Here is a 21,536-nt window from a genome sequence, read left to right on the forward strand (position 1 = left end):
TAATACTCATAGCATTAAGGCAAGCGATTTTTAACATCTTACTTTTTTACTTTACTTAACCCTAACCCTAATTTTTAGCAATGTACTAGAACTTTCCGAGTTATCGCATATATTTCTATTGATGCTACTGAACTGAAGTTCAAATCCTGGCCTGCCCTAAACTGCCTTACTCAATCATCTCCCCAATTAGTGCTTCTTTCATTTAAATATAACCTGTCACAGCAGAAGAAGCCCAAATGACCCATAAACCAATGCCCCACTATTCTACACCAAGATTTCATATATGCATTAAGCTGTCTAATCTCTTCATTCTCACCTAGACTGGTGCATAGTAAAGGTAGAACTACAGTAAAGACCACCTTATCAGTTCTGTACCTCACATGGGTACATACCTCTTTAAATTTGGATTGCAGAATTGACAGCTATCCTTATGTATGTTGTGTGTTCCAAAATATAAAATAACAGCCTAATCCATCCTCCGCTCCAGCCAAGAGTTTATCCACCCATCAAGGGAGGTCTCCTACCTGTGCACCTGGAAGGTAACACACCGTATAAGATTCTTTCACTCTGGAGCAAACCTCTTTCAATCCCTGTAAATGATTTTGGTCCCCCAATATCACTACTTCTCATTTTCTGAGGGCTGTTTTTGAGGTGACCTGTTGGGGTCCTTTATACCTAACCATCATCTGAGAGTTATTAGAATCACCACCCAACTCCATAAGACCCTGAAGATGCTTGGAAACTTCAACTCTGGGTTAGATACTCCAGTAGAGTGTGAGAGTGTGCTCTTGCATTGCATATATCTAAGACCTACCTGTCTTTGCTTCTCTGCTATGAAATCTCTTCCTTGCCACTTTGAGAGGATGCATGATCTTACTAAAAAAAAACAGAGCAAAATCAATCAATTCATTACTACAATGCGGGAAGACACCTCCTCCTAAACTTCAGTGACCCTGGCCTTGAGGTGCTGGATTAGCTACTATATTTCTCAAGGATACAACACTTAATACAAACTAACTTCATCAAAGCTAACTTCAAAAACGTCCAACATCATTCACATTGTGTTAGCTTCATGATTAAAACTTTTTTGGGAGGTAGTAAAACCCTTCTAAAAATAGCTTAATAACATTGAGTTTAATAAACTACATCACCAGTCTAACACTTACTGGCCCTCTTTAGGCCCCTGCATTAACTTTTTATACTGCTCTCACTACTACATACTTTCTTGCCTGCTAAAGGTGTTTTTATCTCTTATTAAACAAGCCCATAATCCAGTCTGTTTTCAAAAGAAAAAAAACTGTCTCTTAGCTGCTACTTTTTATCTAATCCAACACATCTATCAATACTTCAGTATAACTGCATAAATTCCCATCATTATAAATATCTTCTTTACCCTCACCTTATTTCACACAATTCATCCAAGTTGACTACTATTCCTTTACTTCCTTTCTTGCTGGGTAATCAACACACATATTTAGTATTAATAGATATGAAGTCGGCTAATTATTAACTTACTGTCCTACTGCTCAGCTGTGCTACATTTTCTACCTCTGCTCCACCCACACGGGCTTCCAAGATGCACAGACTCTTCACTCACAATCTACCCTTGCTCCTGAGCAGTTGAAAGAAACCACAGAAAATCCATCTAAAATATCAAAATGTTATTAGAAAACACTATACTTTAAAACATTTTAATGCACAGTAATGTGCAGAACCAAGCTCTCAGTATAGTACACCAGCAAGGATGAAGTGAACATGCAGTATACACTCTGTATGGTTAGCAAAGTAAAGCTTTGCTCCAGGCTGTCAGCCATTATAGGATTCTGTAATCCTTGAGACAGACTGACAGCAATATCTGTCATAAATGTTCTAAAACCTGAAGGAACAGAGTTCCAGACAACTCATGATCTCTGGCACAAGACTGCAGGTGCGCAACTGCATAATCCTGGGTGGGGTTTGGAGTTACTCTCTATGTAAGTCCAGCTTTGGGGGGTTTTGTTTGGGAGGGCACGGTATCTGGGCAGATGATGCTTGTGTGAGGGTATTTATTTATTATCTTCCCTAATGTGTGCGGCACATCATTTAAGAAATATGGATCTATGCCATTGCCATTGAAGGTTCATCTAATGTTTATTAAGAATTATATGGTAGCTAAAATTTAAAAAAGGACTTTAATTGAAAAAACATAAACTAGGTTGGGAACAATGGGTTGCCATGTGAAAAACTTGTAAAACTTGCCGTGATGCCCGGATAATTGCCTGAAAAGAGGACATTTCTGGGGAAACCTGGACGTATGGTATCCATATCCTAGACTCTGGTATAGGCCTATTAATAGTGAGGCTGAAGAAATGGTGGTGGGGTACATCTGTGTCATATAAACTGACTTTTACAGACAGAAGAAGATGAGCAGGATTAAAACTCAAACATCAAACTGCTGTAAGTAAATTAGCAAAAAGCACAAAATGTTTTCAATCTCGACTTTCATAAACAGTCAATCATCTTCAGATCACTGGATCTTATTCATACATGTCACTCACTAGATAACTGTAAATCTTCGGGCAATTGCTACTACCTGCTTTCTCTATACGTTAGGTGGCAGATTTCTAAGTGCATGTTGGCCACATTATCAGAGTGCAGATCTTGCTGCATGTGGGTGGGGTTATTAATTTTCAAAAAACACTTATACTCCTTTATACTCCTTACAATAGTGTTGCTGGTTTTAAAAAAAAAAAAAAAGATTATTTAATTTTTTTTTTCAGGTTCCTTGTAGCCTGTAAAAATTAGTTTGGGTTCACTTGTTGCTCCTGGGTGTTAAAGGAAGTTCTGACAGCCCACCATTAAATAAGACAGAATAAGAAAGTGGAAACGAGTGAGGGAGCCGAAGAACAAGCAGGAGGAGAGGCTCGGTGGACGGCTGCAAGAGCACAGATAGTGCAGAGAGCCTTTTAATTCCCAGTCCCTGCAGAGCCTTTGAAAATTACCAATCTTCTTATCACAGACATGGGACTTCTTATGCAAATTGTTGTGGAGTGGATTGTCTAAATGGGAAATGACTCAACGGTGGAGTTTGCACTCTCTTTTTTCACAAAATGCTTGTTTTGCTTCTCTGATAAGAAGATGAATTGCTTTCCTTGGTTTGCAGTGAGGCAAGAGTTGCAGCTTGCCGTCTGCCTCGGCCTAATGCAGCGCCTCGTGTTTTTGACAGAGAAGGATTTCAGACAACATAGATTTTAGCTTCGCATAATAATGCAGCACTATACGCAGCCTTAAGAGACAAGGTCTGAGGAATGTTGGGTGTGTGGGGGGGTATGCTGTCATTTGGATTCTTTTGACTGTTTTCCCATTGACATCGTGCAGCATTTTTTTTAATCTTGTTTAACCAGGAAGTATGCATCTGTTGTATCAGCACTGTGGGTAATAACATATGTAAGAAGTGCAGAAACAAATTCAGCATGGGGATGCACAATAAATAAGCACAACAATACCGGGAGCCCTCAGACCCACTGGCTGGATGGTGCGGGGGATGTCTCATGTGCCACCAGATAAGGTCTATGCGTACATACATTGATATTTGCAAGAAGGTACTACATTGGATAGATAGTTTAAAAGAGAGGTAATGAAAGGCGCGATATATCATACATAGATAGATATAGTAGGCATAAGCAGGATCACTAAAGCGACTGCACTGATCTGGTTGTCCATTTCAGGATGTGTTCTAGACAACACCCTGGACAAAATCTTAAAAAGAACCCTAGTCCTTTAAATAAATACATGCAAAAAGAAGGCTGATGTTACCAAGTTTCTGACTTCCATGACACTCCCTGAGAGTTATAGTTCTGGGAGATATTCCTGCTAGAAAGAATTCTTGGGGTCTTTGGAGTGAATTCCCAGGATTCCTTCTCCTTATTGTTCTGGACCTTTGGGTAACACAAAGATGGTTCTAGGAGGCATCATTTTGACACTGAAGGAACTCCCTGTTAAGACCTTAAGAGAGCTTTCAGTCTTCAGTTTATGGGAGTCTGGAGTCAGAAGTGAATTGAGAAGAAAGGCTCACTTGGTGGAGTGGTTTGAGAAGAGTATTAATAAGAAGTGTAGAAGGCAGGAAAGAGTCGATAAGGGAAACACAACTTATTATGTGTTAGAAAGGGCACGACTGAGGAAAGCAAGGCCCAGAGGCTCATGTTGTTTGTTCCTTTAATTTATTTTCACCCTGTGTCTATATCTCTCCATTAAACCCTTCCTTATATTCCATTTGTCTCCTGTTGAAGATTTAGATTTTTTTAATTATGTTTTGGGTTTGAAGTCTGTTCCTGAGCATCTCCCAGAAGGTTTACAATAGATAGATATGGAAAGCTTAATATAGATAGATAGATAATTAAAGGCATTGTAAAAGACAGATTAATGGAGATTGACGGAGGGATAGCTGTTTGGCTGCCAGCCAGGATTTGTAGACAGATGGTTAGAAAAACATTTACAGGGAATGATATGTGGATGTTTGACGAGCAAATGGATGAACATGGATGAAGAGTGGATGATTAGTTGGGTTTGTGGGTAAAAGGATGGATGAAAAGTTACCTGGTTGCAGGAACTGATTAATGTATGAATGTTTAGTCGTCAACGTTAATGAATAGATGCAAATACAAAGGGGTGGATAGAAGGAAAGATGAATATTTGAATAAGTGGATGGATGAATAAATGAATGAACAGACCTATGGATGGATGGCTAGATAGATAGATGCAACCCAAGTTATTTTTCCCACAATTCAGATGCTGGCCATTCTGGTGCTGTTTGAAAAGTCTATGAATATCACATTACAGTAGTCATTTCTATGACAAATTAATTGTGAATTACCCTGTATACTAAGAGAATACAGTATATTAATTGTGCTGTATTTTAAACTGAAAAATGCTGGTCTCTTATTCTCGCCAGTTTGATCATTTCAAAAAATTTCAGTTTGTTCTAAATATACATCTGTACTTCTCGTCATTTTTATGTTGGTTTCTAATGCGTCCTTAGGTTTTGCCTTATGATCTTAAGACAAGCTTTAAACACTGGTGACTCCGTATTGCGCCAGTGTGAGTGAGAGTGAACAGTGCCACAACAGATATGCTCTGTGTCAATGGCTCTCCCTTCTGTTATTGAGATTAGGTCTGGTTGCCTGTGAGTCTGTGTTGGAAATACCAGTTCATTCTAAAAAATAGAAATTATGTTAATTCATATACAGTATATATATATATATATATATATATATATATATATATATATATATATATATATATATATATATATATATATATATATATATAGTATATACATTTTGATAAATTCATATTCAGCCTGGTACAAAGATTCTCCTTCCTTAATAAATCCATAGCACCATTTTTAAGGTATGAGATCAAAAATGACTAGATTAACCATTTTAATGGATTTTATGTAGTAGCCATTCATGCAGACTTGCATAGATCAACCACCATATTAAAACCAGCTGTCTAATATTGTGTACTTTAGGTCAACCTTCTGCCACCAGAGCAGCTCTTATTTGTAAGGCTATGAACTTCACAGGGCCTCTGAAGGTGTCCTGTGATATCTGGCACCAAGACATTAGCAGTATATCTGTTTTTTTTACTTTATGTTGCAAGGTGAAGCCCCCATGGGTTGGACTTATTTTTCCAGCACATCCCACAGATGCCACATCAGACTAAGATCTGGGGAATTTGGAGACCAACACCTTGAACTCCCTCTCATGGTGAACAAACTGCTCCTGAATTATTTTCAGTTTGGCAGGGTGCATTACCTTGTTGAAAAAGGCCACTGCTATCAGGGAATACCATTGCCATGAAGGAGTGTGTGTGATCTGCAAAAATCTTTAGATACGTAGTATATGTCAAAATAACATTCAAATGAATTCCAGGACCCAAGGTTTCCCAGCAGAACATTGCCAAGGATATCACACTGCCTCTGCAGGCTTCTCTACTTCCCACAGTACATCATCCAGCCATCTTTTTACTAGGTTAAAGCTGCACATGTGCCCGGGCATCCACGTTGTCTAAAAGAAAATGTGATTAATAAGACCATGGTTCAGATTTGACATTCACATGCCCATTGTAGGCACTTTCGTCGGTGGACAGGGTCAGTAAAGGCACCCTAATCATTCTGCAAATATGCAGCTCTATATGCAGAAGGCTGTGATCCACTATATGTTCTGACACCTTTATCTCATGGCCAGCATTACATTTCTCAGACATTTGTGCTACAGTAGCTCTTGTGTGGGATCAAACTGGATGGACTAGCCTTCATCGTTCACACACATTGATGAGGCTTGGACACCTATGATCCTGTCGCCGGTTCGTCAGTTGCCCTTCCTTGGACCACTTTTGGTAGATACTAATCACTGCATACTGGGAACACCTCATAAGACCTGCTGGTCTAGAGTTGCTCTGACCCATCACAATTTGGCCCTTGTCAAAGTTGCTTGGCTCCTTATGCTTGCCCGGTTTTCCTGCTTCTAACACATCACCTTCAAGAACTAACTGTTTACTTTCTGCCTAATATATCCAACTCCTTGACAGGTGCCATTGTAATAAGATAATCAATGTTATTCACTTCACATGTTTGTGGTTTTAATGTTGTGGCTGGTTGGTGAATATAAGGACTTTAGTCTACATAATTTTCAAATAGTGTAAAAATTTCAATTTACCAAATGAATTGCAGCTCCCTGGGCAATATTTAATTTATATATACATGCTAATTTATTTGTCATGTTTCATTATGGCATTCAAAAAGCCCTGTGAGAGCTTGCTTGCCATTCTAGCTTTTATTATCCAACTGTTTAAATTATTTATACTTGTACATTTGAGTATCTGCAGAATCCAATTCAGGAAACTGGTGCCAAATCATTAGCACTGGGTGAAATGTGCAAAACATTGCTGGACAGGACAGCAGTCAATTGCAGGGTTCAGTAACATTCTCATTTTGGATTCATATGTTAACCTGAGCTACATGTCTTTGGGATGTGGGAGTAAAATTGACACAGACATGAGGAGATCATGCAGAGTCCACACGGACAATGAAAAGATACCAAAGTCAACCCCAGGTTGCTCAATCTGTGAGGCACATCACTGTGCCACCATTTCTGTTTAGCTACCATCCTGTAAAACATTTCTGTAGAGTCTTATTGTAAGAATTTACCTTCTGCCTGCTCTACAGGCTCGTATTAGAATTTTCATTATTTAGCAAATATGTCCACATTTCCTGTCTGTCCAGACTGTTACACCATGGTTTGGATTCTGGACAAATGTAAGTGTGTACATGGACATGGACTCATAATAAGTAAGTATCCATGTGCGTGTAATAATGTTTTAGCTATAGGTATTTAGTTATATGTATGTATGTATATGCATAGGTATGTATTTATTTATTTATTGTGTTTTTTTGTTTTTTTTCAGAAACAAGCTCGGAAAAAGAAATGCTGCCTGATAGTGGCTGGAATAGTCGTGTTAACCTTCCTTGTCATCATTATTTCAGTATCGGTACGAAAATAAGTTTGAGGCACAAGGTAAGATACTCCCCACAAGCTCTCGAGGCCTGACATGGCAGTTTTGATGGATTTTGATTTTCCTCTTTTTGTTGTTTTCTTTGTCTTTATATTTGGTTTTGTTCTTGCCTTTCACCCAGCCTTGTGTTTCTGTAACCCTTAAGTGAATTAAACTGGCTTGAGAATGTTATGCCATGAAACACTGGGTTGTGCTACTTTTACATTTGTTTAGTTTTCTATTGTACTTTTATGTATTGTTTGTATATTTATGTGTTTCAACGTAATAATTCAGAAACAAACAACTCAGACCAAATGGGACTTGGCACAGTCCTGTAAAATGCTGCAGAATGTTTTGCTCCACAGAGATAACTACATATGTTAATGACAAATTATGATGTGGTCTGAATTTTGACCTTAAGTTTTTATTGGATTTTTCAGCTTTTGGTGTCCCTATCACATGTAAAATCTTTAAAATCCTGAACACAACTTAACTGCTTTCAGAGTGATGCCTGTCTGTGTGTGCATGTGTGTGTCTGTAAGTACTTTTGTTAGGATGTCAGTTTTTAGACAAGATAACTCAAAAAGGATCCACTTAATTTAAATTAAATTTGGCACACATACTACCACTGAAAAATGCTAGAAGCCTTCTAGCTTTAAGAACATTTCACCAACATGTTTTTCTCCATTATTACATGTGATATCCTTGAGACACAGTAAGTATGTAGACAATATATTGTGACATAGTCCAAACTCTAAAATCCCCTTGAACTTTTTCACATTTTATTGTTACACAACATTGAATGACAATGGATTTGATTTGGCTTTTTCGACACTGATCAACAGAAAGAATCTTTAATGTCTGTGTAAAATACATCTCTTCAAAGTGACCAAACATAATTACAGATATTACGCACAAAGTAATTGATCAAATAAGTATTCAACCTTTCAACTCAGTATTTAGTTGATGTACCCTTAGCAGTCATTCCAACTACGAGTCTGTGTGGTCAGGTCTCTGTCAGCTTTGTACATCTGGAAACTGCACTTTTTTTTCCATTCTTCTTTGCAAACCTGCTCAAGGTCTGTCAGGTTGCATGGGGATTGTGAGTGGACAGCCTTTTACAAGTCAATTGCACTCTGAGTCGGCTGCTCCAGGACATTAACATTTTTTTTAAGCCATTCCTATGTAGTTTTCACTTTATGCTTAGGTTGTCTTCTAAAGGGCCAGTTTTTTGCAGACTGCGACTGAGAAGATGTCCTACTAGTTTTTAATCTTAGAAACTAGAAAAGCTCTGGAGTGCATGAAAAGCCTTTAGTACCTTTTGCATTCTCTACACTAGCCAATCTGCTAATCACTGTGCCACCGTGCTTCAAACAATAAAACACTTCAGCTTATTGTAATAACTATTTCCTCAGAATTCTACACACAACAAACCCATAATGACAACGTGAAATGTTTACTTGAGGTTTTTGCAAATTTATTAAAAATAAAAAAACTGAGAAATCACATGTACATAAGTATTCACAGCCTTTGCTCAATACTTTGTCGATGCACCTTTGGCAGCAATTACAGCCTCAAGTCTTTTTGAATATGATGCCACAACAAAATGTGGAAAAACTGATGCGCTGTGAATACTTTCCGGATGCACTGTGTGTATATATATATATATATATATATATATATATATATATATATATATATATATATATATATATATATATATATATATATATATATATATATACAGGGTGGGCCATTTATATGGATACACCTTAATAAAATGGGAATGGTTGGTGATATTAACTTCCTTTTAACGTTAACGTTTTTAACGTTTGATGTGTCACATGACCCTCTTCCTATTGAAAAAACAAAAGTTGGATCCAAAATGGCCGACTTCCAAATGGCCACCATGGTCACCACCCATCTTGAAAAGTTTCCTCACATATACTAATGTGCCACAAACAGGAAGTTAATATCACCAACCATTCCCATTTTATTAAGGTGTATCCATATAAATGGCCCACCCTGTATGTATATATATATATATATATATATATATATATATATATATATATATATATATATATATATATATAATTCTATATATTGTGAAGAAAGACAAATACATCATGAAGGTTTGGGGTTTTTAGCCCCGTATTCTGTGACAAAAAGTTCAGGTCAATTTGTTCTTTTTTTACAAACTTAAAACGACATAAAAGGATTGGAGGATGGACAATTTATGTGGATGTACCAGAAATTAAACAATGGGATGCTGGGAAAATCATGGTACTGGATGGGTGGTTGACGTCCTCACACAGGGACCAGAGGGAAGAAAGGAACCCGGAAGTGTTGCAGCTTTTTGGATTGTCCGGGCGGTATTACAGCGGTGGCTCCTTGTTCTTGTTGAGAAAATAAGAAGAAAAAGGTTAGTACGCCGCCGTTGTCTCCTGGCACGACTTGTCGCGGTGTGTCTCGGGTCCTTAAACTGCTCCCCATGCCCTTGTGCATGACAATATATATACATATATACAGTATATAATGTATATGTATGTATGTGTATATATGTATATGTATATATGTATACGTCAGTCAGTCAGTCATTCTTCAACCCGCTATATCCTAACACAGGGTCATGGGGGTCTGCTGGAGCCAATCCCAGCCAACACAGGGCGCAAGGCAGGAACAAATACTGGGCAGGGCGCCAGCCCACCGCAGGGCACACACACACATGTATATATGTATGTATATGTATATATATGTACAGTGCATCCGGAAAGTATTCACAGTGCATTATGTCCAATCAACTGAATTTACCACAGGTGGACTCCAATTAAGCTGCAGAAACATCTCAAGGATGATCAGGGGAAACAGGATGCACATGAGCTCAATTTTGAGCTTCATGGCAAAGGCTGTGAATACTTATGTATATGTGATTTCTCAGTTTTTTTATTTTTAATAAATTTACAAAAACCTCAAGTAAACTTTTTTCACGTTGTCATTATGGGGTGTTGTGTGTAGAATTCTGAGGAAAAAAAGGAATTTAATCCATTTTGGAATAAGGCTGTAACGTAACAAAATGTGCAAAAAGTGATGCGCTGTGAATACTTTCCGGATGCACTATATATGTATTGTGGAGCCGACCCGGACACAGACAGACGAACATGTTGTTACTCACCACCACACGTTTATTATTTACAAATATTTACAATATTTATGGTCACTAAGACCCAGTCCCGTGCACAAACCCCCAACACACACAGTCCTGGCCACACAATGCCTTTCTTCGGGCCGCCTCCACTCTCTCTAGTGCCTTGTCCTTCTTCCACCCGACTCCAGCCTCGAATGAAGGGAGACAGCCCCTTTTATATTCTCCCAGATGAGCTCCAGGTGATTCCCGACACTCCTTCGTTGGCCACGCCCCAGCGTGGCAGAAGTGCCGGCTGTTCTCCTGGCAGCTCTCCGGGTGTCCTCTTAAATCTTCCCCCCAGCACTTCCTGGTGTGGCGGAAGTGCTGAGGTAACAGGTCCCCAAGGCATTGGGGCGCCTCCTGGCGGTGACCACGGGCCCCTGCAGGGTGGGGCTTCCATGCCCTCAACCCGTGCCCCCCAAAGCAATCAGGATGGTGGCCCCCACGTGATCCAGGGTGGGCACAGACCCACATCCGGTCCCTCACGGCGTCCCGGCCGGGTCGTTGCCCCTGGCATCCCTGACAGTGCCCCACAGCCAGCGAAGACCACTCGGGAAGAGCGACACGTCCTGCAAGGGCAGCACACCCCCGAAGCGTGTCCTACTCCAGGACAGCTGGGGTCCGGTCCTGTTCTCCAAGGAATAGGGGTGGAGACGCGGCCTGAGCACCAACTCTTGGTGCCCTCCTGTGCCTCACACAGGTTGTGCTCCCCCCTCTTACCGGCACCCTGGGGGCCCCCTCCGAGGCCTCCACGCCCCTTTGTTCAGAGTCACTCGCTCCCTTGCAGCCTCCTCCAGCAGTGGTGGCACTCACACACCAGCGGAGAGATCTTGTGACAAACGGTTCGACTCCTGAGGGCAGGTCCCCGACGAAGTGGGTCCTACTGCTTGTCCAGGGTCTGTCCCTGTAATAAAGAGAAACAAAGGGGCAGAACCGCTGCCTGGGCACCCTTCCTGTGCCACGCACTGGCAGCGTTCCCCCCTCCACTCGGCACCCCAGCACTTGCCTGTTCGGCACCCTCTCCGCGGGTTCCATGTCCCTCCTGGCGGTGGAACCGCCGGCACCGCCTGCAGTCTCTCCACCGGCCTCAGGGATTCCCTCTGCCCCCGCAGAGGGCAGCCAGCACCCGGACGTGTGCACCCAGCACCACGTCCTATCTTATCGGAGGAACTGGCACTCAGCCTCCAATTCCTCCTCTCACTCTGGGATGCCCTGACGGTTTGAGACTCCTTATCAGAAAGAAAGAGCCTCTTTCCCGTCTGCGTCCCTACAGAGTGGTGCGAGACCGCGGCCGACTCGGGGCGGAGGGCGCTAGGACCCTGGGCACTCAGCAGCCTGTGTCCAAGCAGTGTCCTCACGGACTCCCCCCTCACCGCGCGCACAGCCCACTGCGCCGCCCCTACTGTCGGAGGGCTGCTTACTTGAAACTGATCTTTTGAATCTCAGCCATGTTCAGCAGACCCTCCCTCATGCTGTACGGGGACGGTGAAACCTACCTTCCTCGCTTTGCACCCCTGGCTGGAGAATCCAGCGCCGCGCCGTCGGATCGCCAATCGAAGGTCTTCTATGGACGCGACTGCCTTCCTCTCCAGTACCTGCATCTCTGCCCGGAGGGCACGTAGCACCTGAAATACACACTGCTCCGACAGAGCAGCCGGCAAAGACAGGAAGTTATCCGACGCGGAGCCTACCTGTCTGTCAGCCTCCGACGCCGGCAACTTCCTGTGGGCCTCCTACTCTGGCCCAATCGGTTCTCCCCCCTGCACGTGATAGACATTCCTTGGTCCCGCCTCTATGCAGTCATTGGTGGGCACACAAGACACACCATCCAATCACGTGCCTGTCAGGGGGAGGGACTTCTAGTCCGCGGCCATCTTGCCTCACCTTCTGCGGCGGCGACGTGCTTGCCGGCAGCCTTGATGTTGCCAGCGCCTCTCGAACTTCAGCGTCTCCTCCTCCGCAGCCCTCGCGGCTGCCGCTGTGCTGTCGAAGCCCCGCAGACCGGCATGCGCCCGCCACTGACGCCGATCCGGTAAGTCCCTGTCTGTAAAAGAGAAAACCCCCCACGGGCTGGCTGCTACTAGGCAGGGAACTCACCTCCCCGGACTCGTCCAACCGAGGAAACGTCCGGCCGGGTCGTTGCCCCTGGCATCCCTGACAGTATATATGTATATGTATATATATTTATATGTATGTATTGTGAAAGCTGGCCCGGACACATACAGACGGACATCACCCAACACACTGTTTATTTACAATATTTACAAGTTTTGTTCACGTGCAACCCCAGTGCCTCTTGCACCGATTCCCCCAAAGTCCAGGGCTCACAGTCCTTGTGCCTTTCCTCTGGCCGCCTCCTGTCCTCTCTCCAGCTCTGCCAACTACCTCCCGACATCCACCTCGAATGAATGGAGACGGCCCCTTTTATATGGTTCCCGGATGAGCACCAGGTGTTCCCGGCATTCCTCCTCTGGCCACGCCCCAGTGTGGCAGAAGTGCCGGCTGTCCTCCCGGCTGCTCTCCAGGCGCCATCCTAAATCTTCCCCCCACCACTTCCTGGTGTGGCGGAAGTGCTGGGGTAACAGGTCCCCAAGGCATTGGGGCGCCTCCTGCCGGTGACCACGGGCCCCTACAGGGTGGAGCTTCCGTGCCTTGTACCCGTGGCGCCCAGAGCAACCCGGGAGGCAACCCCCACGTGATCCAGGGTGGACACAGACCCACATCCGGTCCCTCATGACGTCCCGACCGGGTCATGGCCCCTGGCATCTCTGACAGTATATATTGTGGAGGATTGCCGGCTTTCCATGCCGGTCCGCATCCCCAGGCCGCCAGGAGGAGCTCTCCCGACAGCAGGATCATGCAGGGCATTATGGACCTTGTAGTATTTTTACACAACCCTGCTGGATACCTTGGGGCCATCAGGAGTCGCTGTGGGGGGGCTTATGGGCTCTTTCATGCCCTATGACCCGGGAGTACGTCATGGTCACGTGACAGGAACTAACAACGTGCTCCCGGGTTAAAGAAAAGGACTGATTGCCCTGACCCGGAAGGAGTAAGGAACTATGGACTGTCGGGACAGGAATACCTCCGGGTCAGGGGCTATAAAAGGACGGTGCCTCAGTCCAGACACTGAGCTGAGCTGGGAGGTAGAGGAGCAAGTGTCTGGGCGAGGAGGAGTGTTTAGTATAGTGAGTTTATTGGATGAGTAGTGTGGAAGGTGCTTGGTGCACTGTGAGTTACAATAAAAAGTATTGGACTTTTACCCGTTGTTTGGTGTCATCCCTGAGGGTTCAAGGGCGCTATATAGCGCCTTTTTCACACTGGCGTAGTCGGCAGGATTCTCTGGCCGTCTGTTGGCAGAGGACCTGCATTAAAAACAAATTTTGTGTGGGCAGACAACCCTCGGGGGATTCCCCATCTTTTCACGGAGGTGCAAACACCACCCGCTACCGAGAAAGCTGCAACTGTGCGCCATCCCGTTCTGCAGGACCATGGGCAAGAAGACCGGGAAAAAGAAGGTCAGTCCCAGCTGGCTGCAGGGCCTGACGGACGCCGACAGGTCCTGGACCTACCTGACCGGAAGCGAAGAGGACCGAGAGCTAATTCGGGCCGAGTTAGACCGGGTAGCGCGTCAATTGGGACACGGACCGCTGTCGAGTGCCTCGGACTCCCTAGATAGTCCGGGGGTTCCGCCATCCACTATGGAGGGAGCTGCAGGTAAAACGCCCGACGTTTCGGATTTATTTTTATCATGTTTTACAGACGCTCACCGAGAGAATCGCAGCGCGCCTCGGATGACTGCCTCATGCTCCGGCAAAATGGCCGCGGCTCCCAGAAGGCTGACCAGGACGCGAGACGGCTAGCGAAGGCTTCCCACGAGGACAACAGATTGGTCACCCGCGGTGCATGTCGGGAAGGTGAAGGACACTGGATTCCTCCGACGAGGTCGTTCGTTCCCTGACGGGTCCGAGCCTCCTCGAAGGGGAGGGGAAGGCGTGCAAAGCAGCGCCGAAACAAACGGCAATCGTCAAGGAGGGACGGGTTGTGGCTGAAGGGTCTGCAATTGGGAAAGAAAAGGCAGATCGTAGCCGGCTCGTAGAAGCCAGCCGTCCCTCTAAGAACTCCAAAGCCCAGGAGCCTTTGCGCGACCCAGCTGAACACGTGCCAGGAGGGGACGTGCTCATTGGTTCCCGGTCGGAGGGTAAGCGAAATGCGGAAGCGCAAACAACTCCGGCCGTAAACATTAACTCTGTGGACTTATGGAGGCTCGAGGAATACCTCGCGCCCCTTCGCCGTTTCTTACAGGATTTACAACAGCTGAAGGAACGTGTGGAGGACTTGTGAGCAACGGCCGCAACCCCGTTAAAGGCTCTGCAGGACTACGTGCAGCGGCTGGGTTGGGAAGCTCGGAGATGATCGATGCGCGGAGTACAGGTGAGTCCGTCCCGCGTCGTAGAGTGTAAGGGAACACAGTGCGATCGGGCACCGCAGATGATGAGTAGCGGTTGTCAAAGCACCGTGTACCCGACAAGAGACGGGAGCATGATGACCGAATGGTTGGGGAACGGCAAACAGCGGGGCATGCGTTTGACGTGGCTTTCCGGGGCTGTGCAACTCTCCAGGACCCGATCGGTCTGGCGTGCGGGGTAGCGCCGGTGATAGGAGCGCCGGCGGAAGCGCCGCTCGTGCCGGTGCAGCTGGATGGTGCTGTACATCGGGGCGAGTCGGTACTAATGACGCCGGAACCTAATATGCGTAGGACAACGGGTGTGCAGACAGCAAAGAGGCTCTCTCCTTTCCATAGAGAGCCTCAAGCTGAGCACAAGCCCCAGATGAAACAGGAGGTCCCCAAACCAAAGCGTGGGTCTCCTGACCTATCGGAGAGAGGGCTAAAGGGCAGCAAAGCGGCCATAAACCCTTCCTTGGCGGAGAAAGGGGCGGAGGTGACGCTGACGGAATTCCCGAGGTGTTTCTGGTCTCGCAGAGGGAGACACCCAGGGGGACATCGTCGGTGTTACAACTGCCGTCGGCTGGGCCACGAGTGGCGAGACTGTTCCCGAAGGACAGGGGAGCGGGCGCATAAAGGATACACTGTTCCCCCAAGGTTCGCCAGGAGACATGGACATTGCAGCCAGGGTCCGGCTGACGCGTCCTCTTGGAGGAGGACGTCCTCGCTGAGCCAGACGCTCCGCCCAGTTGTCGCCGCTGAGGGGAAATGTGGAGGATTGCCGGCTTTCCTGCCGGTCCGCACCCCAGGCCGCCAGGAGGAGCTCTTCCGACAGCAGGATCATGCCCCGAGGTCCAGCAGGGCATTATGGACCTTGTAGTATTTTACACAACCCTGCTGGATACCTTGGGGGCCATCAGGAGTCGCTGTGGGGGGGCTTATGGGCTCTTTCATGCCCTATGACCCGGGAGTACGTCATGGTCACGTGACAGGAACTAACAACGTGCTCCTGGGTTAAAGAAAAGGACTGATTGCCCTGACCTGGAAGGAGTAAGGAACTATGGACTGTCGGGACAGGAATACCTCCGGGTCAGGGGCTATAAAAGGACGGTGCCTCAGTCCAGACACTGAGCTGAGCTGGGAGGTAGAGGAGCAAGTGTCTGGGCGAGGAGGAGTGTTTAGTATAGTGAGTTTATTGGATGAGTAGTGTGGAAGGTGCTTGGTGCACTGTGAGTTACAATAAAAGTATTGGACTTTACCCGTTGTTTGGTGTCATCCCTGAGGGTTCAAGGGCTATATAGCGCCTTTTCACAATATATATATATATATATACAGTATATATATATATATATATATATATATATATGTATATGTGTTGTAAGAAGGACACTATATAGCGCCTGACCCAACACAGACTGGACACAGAAGCACGTGTAAAATAAATAAACTTTTATTTTTTTCGTCCGTGGGCTACATCTTCCCTGTACCCACAGACACAACACAGTCCCAAGCACAGTAACAACACAAAAGCACTTTCTTCTTCTTTCTTCCACCTCCACCACCACTCCTCCTCAGCAAGCTTTGTCCTCCTTCCACCCGACTCTGGCCGCTGAGTGGTGGTTGCTGGCTCCCATTTATTGGGTAACCCGAAAGTGCTCCAGGTTCTTGATTGGTGAAATCCTCCCCGGCACTTTCAGGTAAGGTGAAACCAGTGCCCAAAAGGAGCCAGCAGCTCCTGCTGCAGGACCCCCTGGTGGCGCTAGCAGAACCCCACAGAGCTGCACAGAACTCCAACCCCCATGCAGCCCTGGGGGAGTCTGAGGGTACCGCTGCAACCCAGGGAGGCTGCCATCTAGTGTCCAGGGGAGATACTGGGCTTCCCACTCTTGTCCCCCTGGCAGATGTGGTGAAGAGGCGTCCCAGCCAGGCATGGACCCTGGCCATCTGTCACAAGGCCCTTCCTTCAGATGAGCCCCATAGGGCTCAGCGGCATGTCCCATGAGGGCTGGTCTTCTCCATGTTGGGGAGTCGGCTTCTGGGGGTGTTCCCTAACGACCACGCCAATCGGACAACACCGCCAGACGTGACCACAGCGTCCGCAGTTATAGCAATGCCGTTCCCCTTCGAATCGACCCCTGCAAGATCAGAAGCAGGATGGTAAGTCCTGCTCCTTCGTCCGCTCCCCTGAGGCTACCCAACGTTTCCGCCCCTTCGCAGTGCAGCCCTTCACCACTTTCACACAGACGGGCTCATGCTGCGCACTGTTAGGAGGATCCTGTTTCTTTCTCCAGGATCTCCTCTTGCTTTGGGGTGCACTGGTGGTCTGGGTCCTCTTTTGGGAAGAAGGGAGACCCCTAACCATCTGCACCCCTTTAGACGGCTGTGAGACAGACGCCGGCAGTCACAGCAAGGCTGTTTGGCAGCCGATGTTTATCACCTGCCTCCCTGCACGCTCCTTTGCTGCACTGTCAGCCATTGTGGTTGAGTCTTTTGTAGGAGGTGGGATTGCATGGCAAGCAGCACTGATCACTGCTGCCGTTGCGCTCCGCCCTCCCCTTTCATCCATGGCACATGCCTCACTCGCCTGTACCGCTGTGTCCTGCAGGCTGGATGAACTCGCGCCACGCTGCTTTAGCTGCTCCATGATGGCTCCTAACGGCGTGCCAAGATTCTTTTCCAGTGCTTCCTTTGTCTCCTGCAAGACCTGAACAATTTGAACAAGGGACTGCAGGTGTAGAAGGAGAGCCTCCACCTCCTGTGCAGCTCGAAAAAAATTATTTTCTTTGGCCGGCAGTGGACTTGGACTTAACTTGTCCTCTCCCGCCTACCGCTAGCCACTGAGGCCCTGCGTTTCACTTGCAGGCCCCATCGGGGGTCCCTCCGGATCGGGGTGGAGGTTCGCCATTCCCGTCTTGCTGCTTTCATCAGCAGGGAACCGACACACACACACACACACATATATATGTATGTATATATATGTATGTATATATATGTATGTATGTATATATATATATATATATATATATATGTATATGTATGTATGTATATATGTGTGTGTATTGTGGTTGGGTAGTCAAATGACAGTCTCAACAACAACATATTTTTGGGACACCAACCAGGTCATCCCTTTTATTCGTCTCCAGATGACAAGATGATAGTTTTGACAAGGGCACAAGGGCATTCAAATCTTGGCTAAATGAATATGCTCTGAGTGACCTAGGTATTTAAGTTGCATTTTGTAGTGTTGCTTAATTGACTTGATATGACGTTACATTTAGTTCATTTGCCTCTGGTAAATGCCTACCTCCAGAACAGATTTTAGATTTATGTGGTTTCCTGTGGTGGGCAGTTATCAGACAGTCCAGAGTGTTTTTAACCTGTGGGGTTCAAGGTTCATCCTTAATTTTTTCATGAAATATGGATCAGTTGGCTTTATTAGACCTGAACATTGACCTCCTTGCATTAAAAATCCTCTTGATACAACAATGTAGGCAAAGAAGACCTCACTGCCAAAACTGGGTTCACCCGCTAACTACACAGCGTGTGTATAATTTATGAAGAAATGCAAAGAAGAGAAGCTGGTACAACACCATATTATGCACCAATCAACCAATATGCAAGTCAGTGTTGGCCCCGATTGATCAGTTTATACTGGTTACTTGTTGTTACTTCTCAGGTAACTGGCCGGTGTGGTTGCACTTACATACTGTAAACCATAACATATTTTTGCCAAAATAAAAAGGTAATTTGCAACAGTGTCCAGTTCTCCTAACATAATTGTAGCACTTTGCTGCACTCATATTGCAATAAGGGCATCTAGCAAAAATGAAGCTGCTTTTGTGAACAGTGACATTCCATTAATGCATGAGTTATCTGTGATACCAAGATGAGACTGACAAATGTCGTGACTCGTTGGCCCAGGTAAACCTGTGATTTATTTATTTTGAGATAAAGTAGCTTTGATGGTGGTGTACATGGTGGCTGAACCCTTAGTTTTCCATATGGCCTGTACTCTCATTGTAAGAGCAATTATGTCATTATATGTGCCAGGTAACAGCAGCTGTCCACCTTTCCTGACCCCTGCAGAGGTGCTATAATGCCTCACATGAACATGCACTCTCAGTGGTGCAATGTCACCAGATTCACTTGATTGCAGTTGGTGGGGTCTTAATGCATTAAGGGGGAGGTTGCTCTACCAGCCAATTAAGTTCTGCAGCATTGTGATTGTCTAAGTATGTGGTTGATTAACATGCTCTGTATATGGTTTCTCAAGGAGACAACCAGCTGTGGATGATTGTGATTCATAAAAGTAAATTGAATAGAAATGTGCATACACCATGATTTTTAAATTGGATTTTTTTCTGGCATATGCTTTTTCTTGTTTTTTGGCATACACATATTTTCACACTCAAATGGTGTTTGTTGTTTGGTACAGTTCATCCCACTACAACCATAGACCATAATGTCACTTCATTGCTGGCTGCTCTTTGAAGGTGGTTAGACTTCCACAGCTTGGTACCATTTCAAAAGACACAAAGCAAGCCCTCAATGTACCTTGGCCTTTTGCTGTTCATTTGCATCATTTTAAGTGATTGTGATTTAGGGCAGGGGTGTCGAACTCCAGTCCTGTAGGTTTTCATTCTAACCCTTTTCATAATCACTGACCAGTTATCACTGCTAATTAACTCCTTGTCCCTTCATTTCAATAGCCCTGTGTTTAAGGATTCGGTCCTCTGAATTGATTCCTTTCTTCATTAAATGACAGCCAAACAGAAATAAGACATGAAACGAGCCAACAGATGGCCAGCTAAACTGGGATTTCAAATTCCAACCAATCTCTTAATGAGAAGCTGATTCTTGCTGTTAATTAACCTCGTTATTTAATTCCATGGCCTGTTGCTGCTCTTATTCTGCCAAAGCAGACATTCCCAAAACTGTTGGATTTTCTGTGTTTTCTAAGATCACCGTCAAGAGATCAGCCTTACTGAGACCTTCACCTTTCTTTATTTTCAGATATTGTGTGATGGACACAGGTGAGCTGGTCATGAGGCTGCTTGTTTTGTGTCTCATTATTGTTTGGCAGCTAATTAAGGAAAAAGAGACAACTAAGGGGTCTGTGTCAAGTTAATTATAATTAAGGCAAAAGAAGTTAATTAGCAGCAAAAACAGGTCACTAATGAAGAAGATGGTTAGAATGAAAACCTGCAGCCACTGTGGGCCTCCAGGAACAGAGTTTGACACTCATGATGTAGGGAGTACCTAAGGTATCACCTGGGCAGGTACAGATTGATACTGCAATGGCCAGTGGAATAGTTGGTATAATGCCATTAGCATTTTACCTATGATATAGTGAGCAGCACAACTTCCCATCTTCTCCTATTGGATATGGCAGCAGGTGATCACTTGTGATGTTTATCATGTAGCTGTAAGACTATGCCTATCTGGCCTATCTGAACAGAGATAAATCACAGTATTTAATACAGAGGGGACCTTATCAGATCTGTTTGCTGGGTTATCAGATTTATTTAATGGAAGACTTATCTACTTTTTATGAATAATTCTTTGGCTCCCTGCCACCCATGTTACTAGTACATCAGAAGGCAGTAGTCCTGTGGAGCTGCCCTCCTGGATTCCATGGAGGCTGCCACAGGGAGCTGTTGGGATTCGTAGTCCCTACTTTCAGGGACTTAAGGTCAACCCAGAAGTGCTTCCAACAGGCCATGACCTACTATCAGAAGTCCTCCCAGGTCATAGACAAAAGAAGCCCCTCAATCTCAGCCAGGTCAGTCAGAGTCTGGAGAAAAACTGGACAACATTTGACTGGGATGAGTTGAAGAGAAAGGAGAAGAAAAATGTTTGTTTTGCTGTGCTGTATTTGGGTGCATTAAAAGGAAGAAACCTGTTAGTTATTTTTTTGTAAGTAAACACCATTTCTTTTTACTTGGTGCTGTTGTTGTGCAGTTACTGTATGTCTGGGGTTTGGGGCTCAGTATTCATTAATGTAACTTATGGATCTAAATAAATAGATTCTTTCTGGAACCTACACATCGATGACATCCCTATGAAGATTCACTTTTGAACCTTTATTTATAAGAGCTTCATGCAACAACAATAATAATAATTAGATCTTTCCATTAATATAGTCCTTTTCTAACTACTCAAAGCACTTTTCATATAGTCTAACATGATGTTAAAACATCCATCCATTTTCTAACCCGCTGAATCCGAATAGGGTCACGGGGGTCAAATCCCAGCCAACACAGGGCACAAGGCAGGAGCCAATCCTGGGCAGGGTGCCAACCCACCGCAGGACACACACAAACACACCCACACACCAAGCACACACTAGGGCCAATTTAGAATCGCCAA

At 45.2% G+C, this 21,536-nt stretch overlaps 1 protein-coding gene across 1 annotated transcript in view; it reads left to right on the plus strand.

The window, feature by feature from the left end:
- Positions 1-21,536, plus strand: part of tsnare1 (T-SNARE Domain Containing 1) — a 935,796-nt gene that overhangs the window by 887,049 nt on the left and 27,211 nt on the right. Inside the window, exon 11 of the mRNA XM_039737258.1 lies at positions 7,447-7,556. Within this exon, the coding sequence (XP_039593192.1) occupies positions 7,447-7,542 (96 nt within the window). The 3' untranslated portion in view covers positions 7,543-7,556. The remainder of the gene's footprint in view (positions 1-7,446; positions 7,557-21,536) is intronic.

Source organism: Polypterus senegalus, chromosome 15, assembly GCF_016835505.1.
Source record: "Polypterus senegalus isolate Bchr_013 chromosome 15, ASM1683550v1, whole genome shotgun sequence".
NCBI classification, from domain to species: Eukaryota; Metazoa; Chordata; class Cladistia; order Polypteriformes; family Polypteridae; genus Polypterus; species Polypterus senegalus.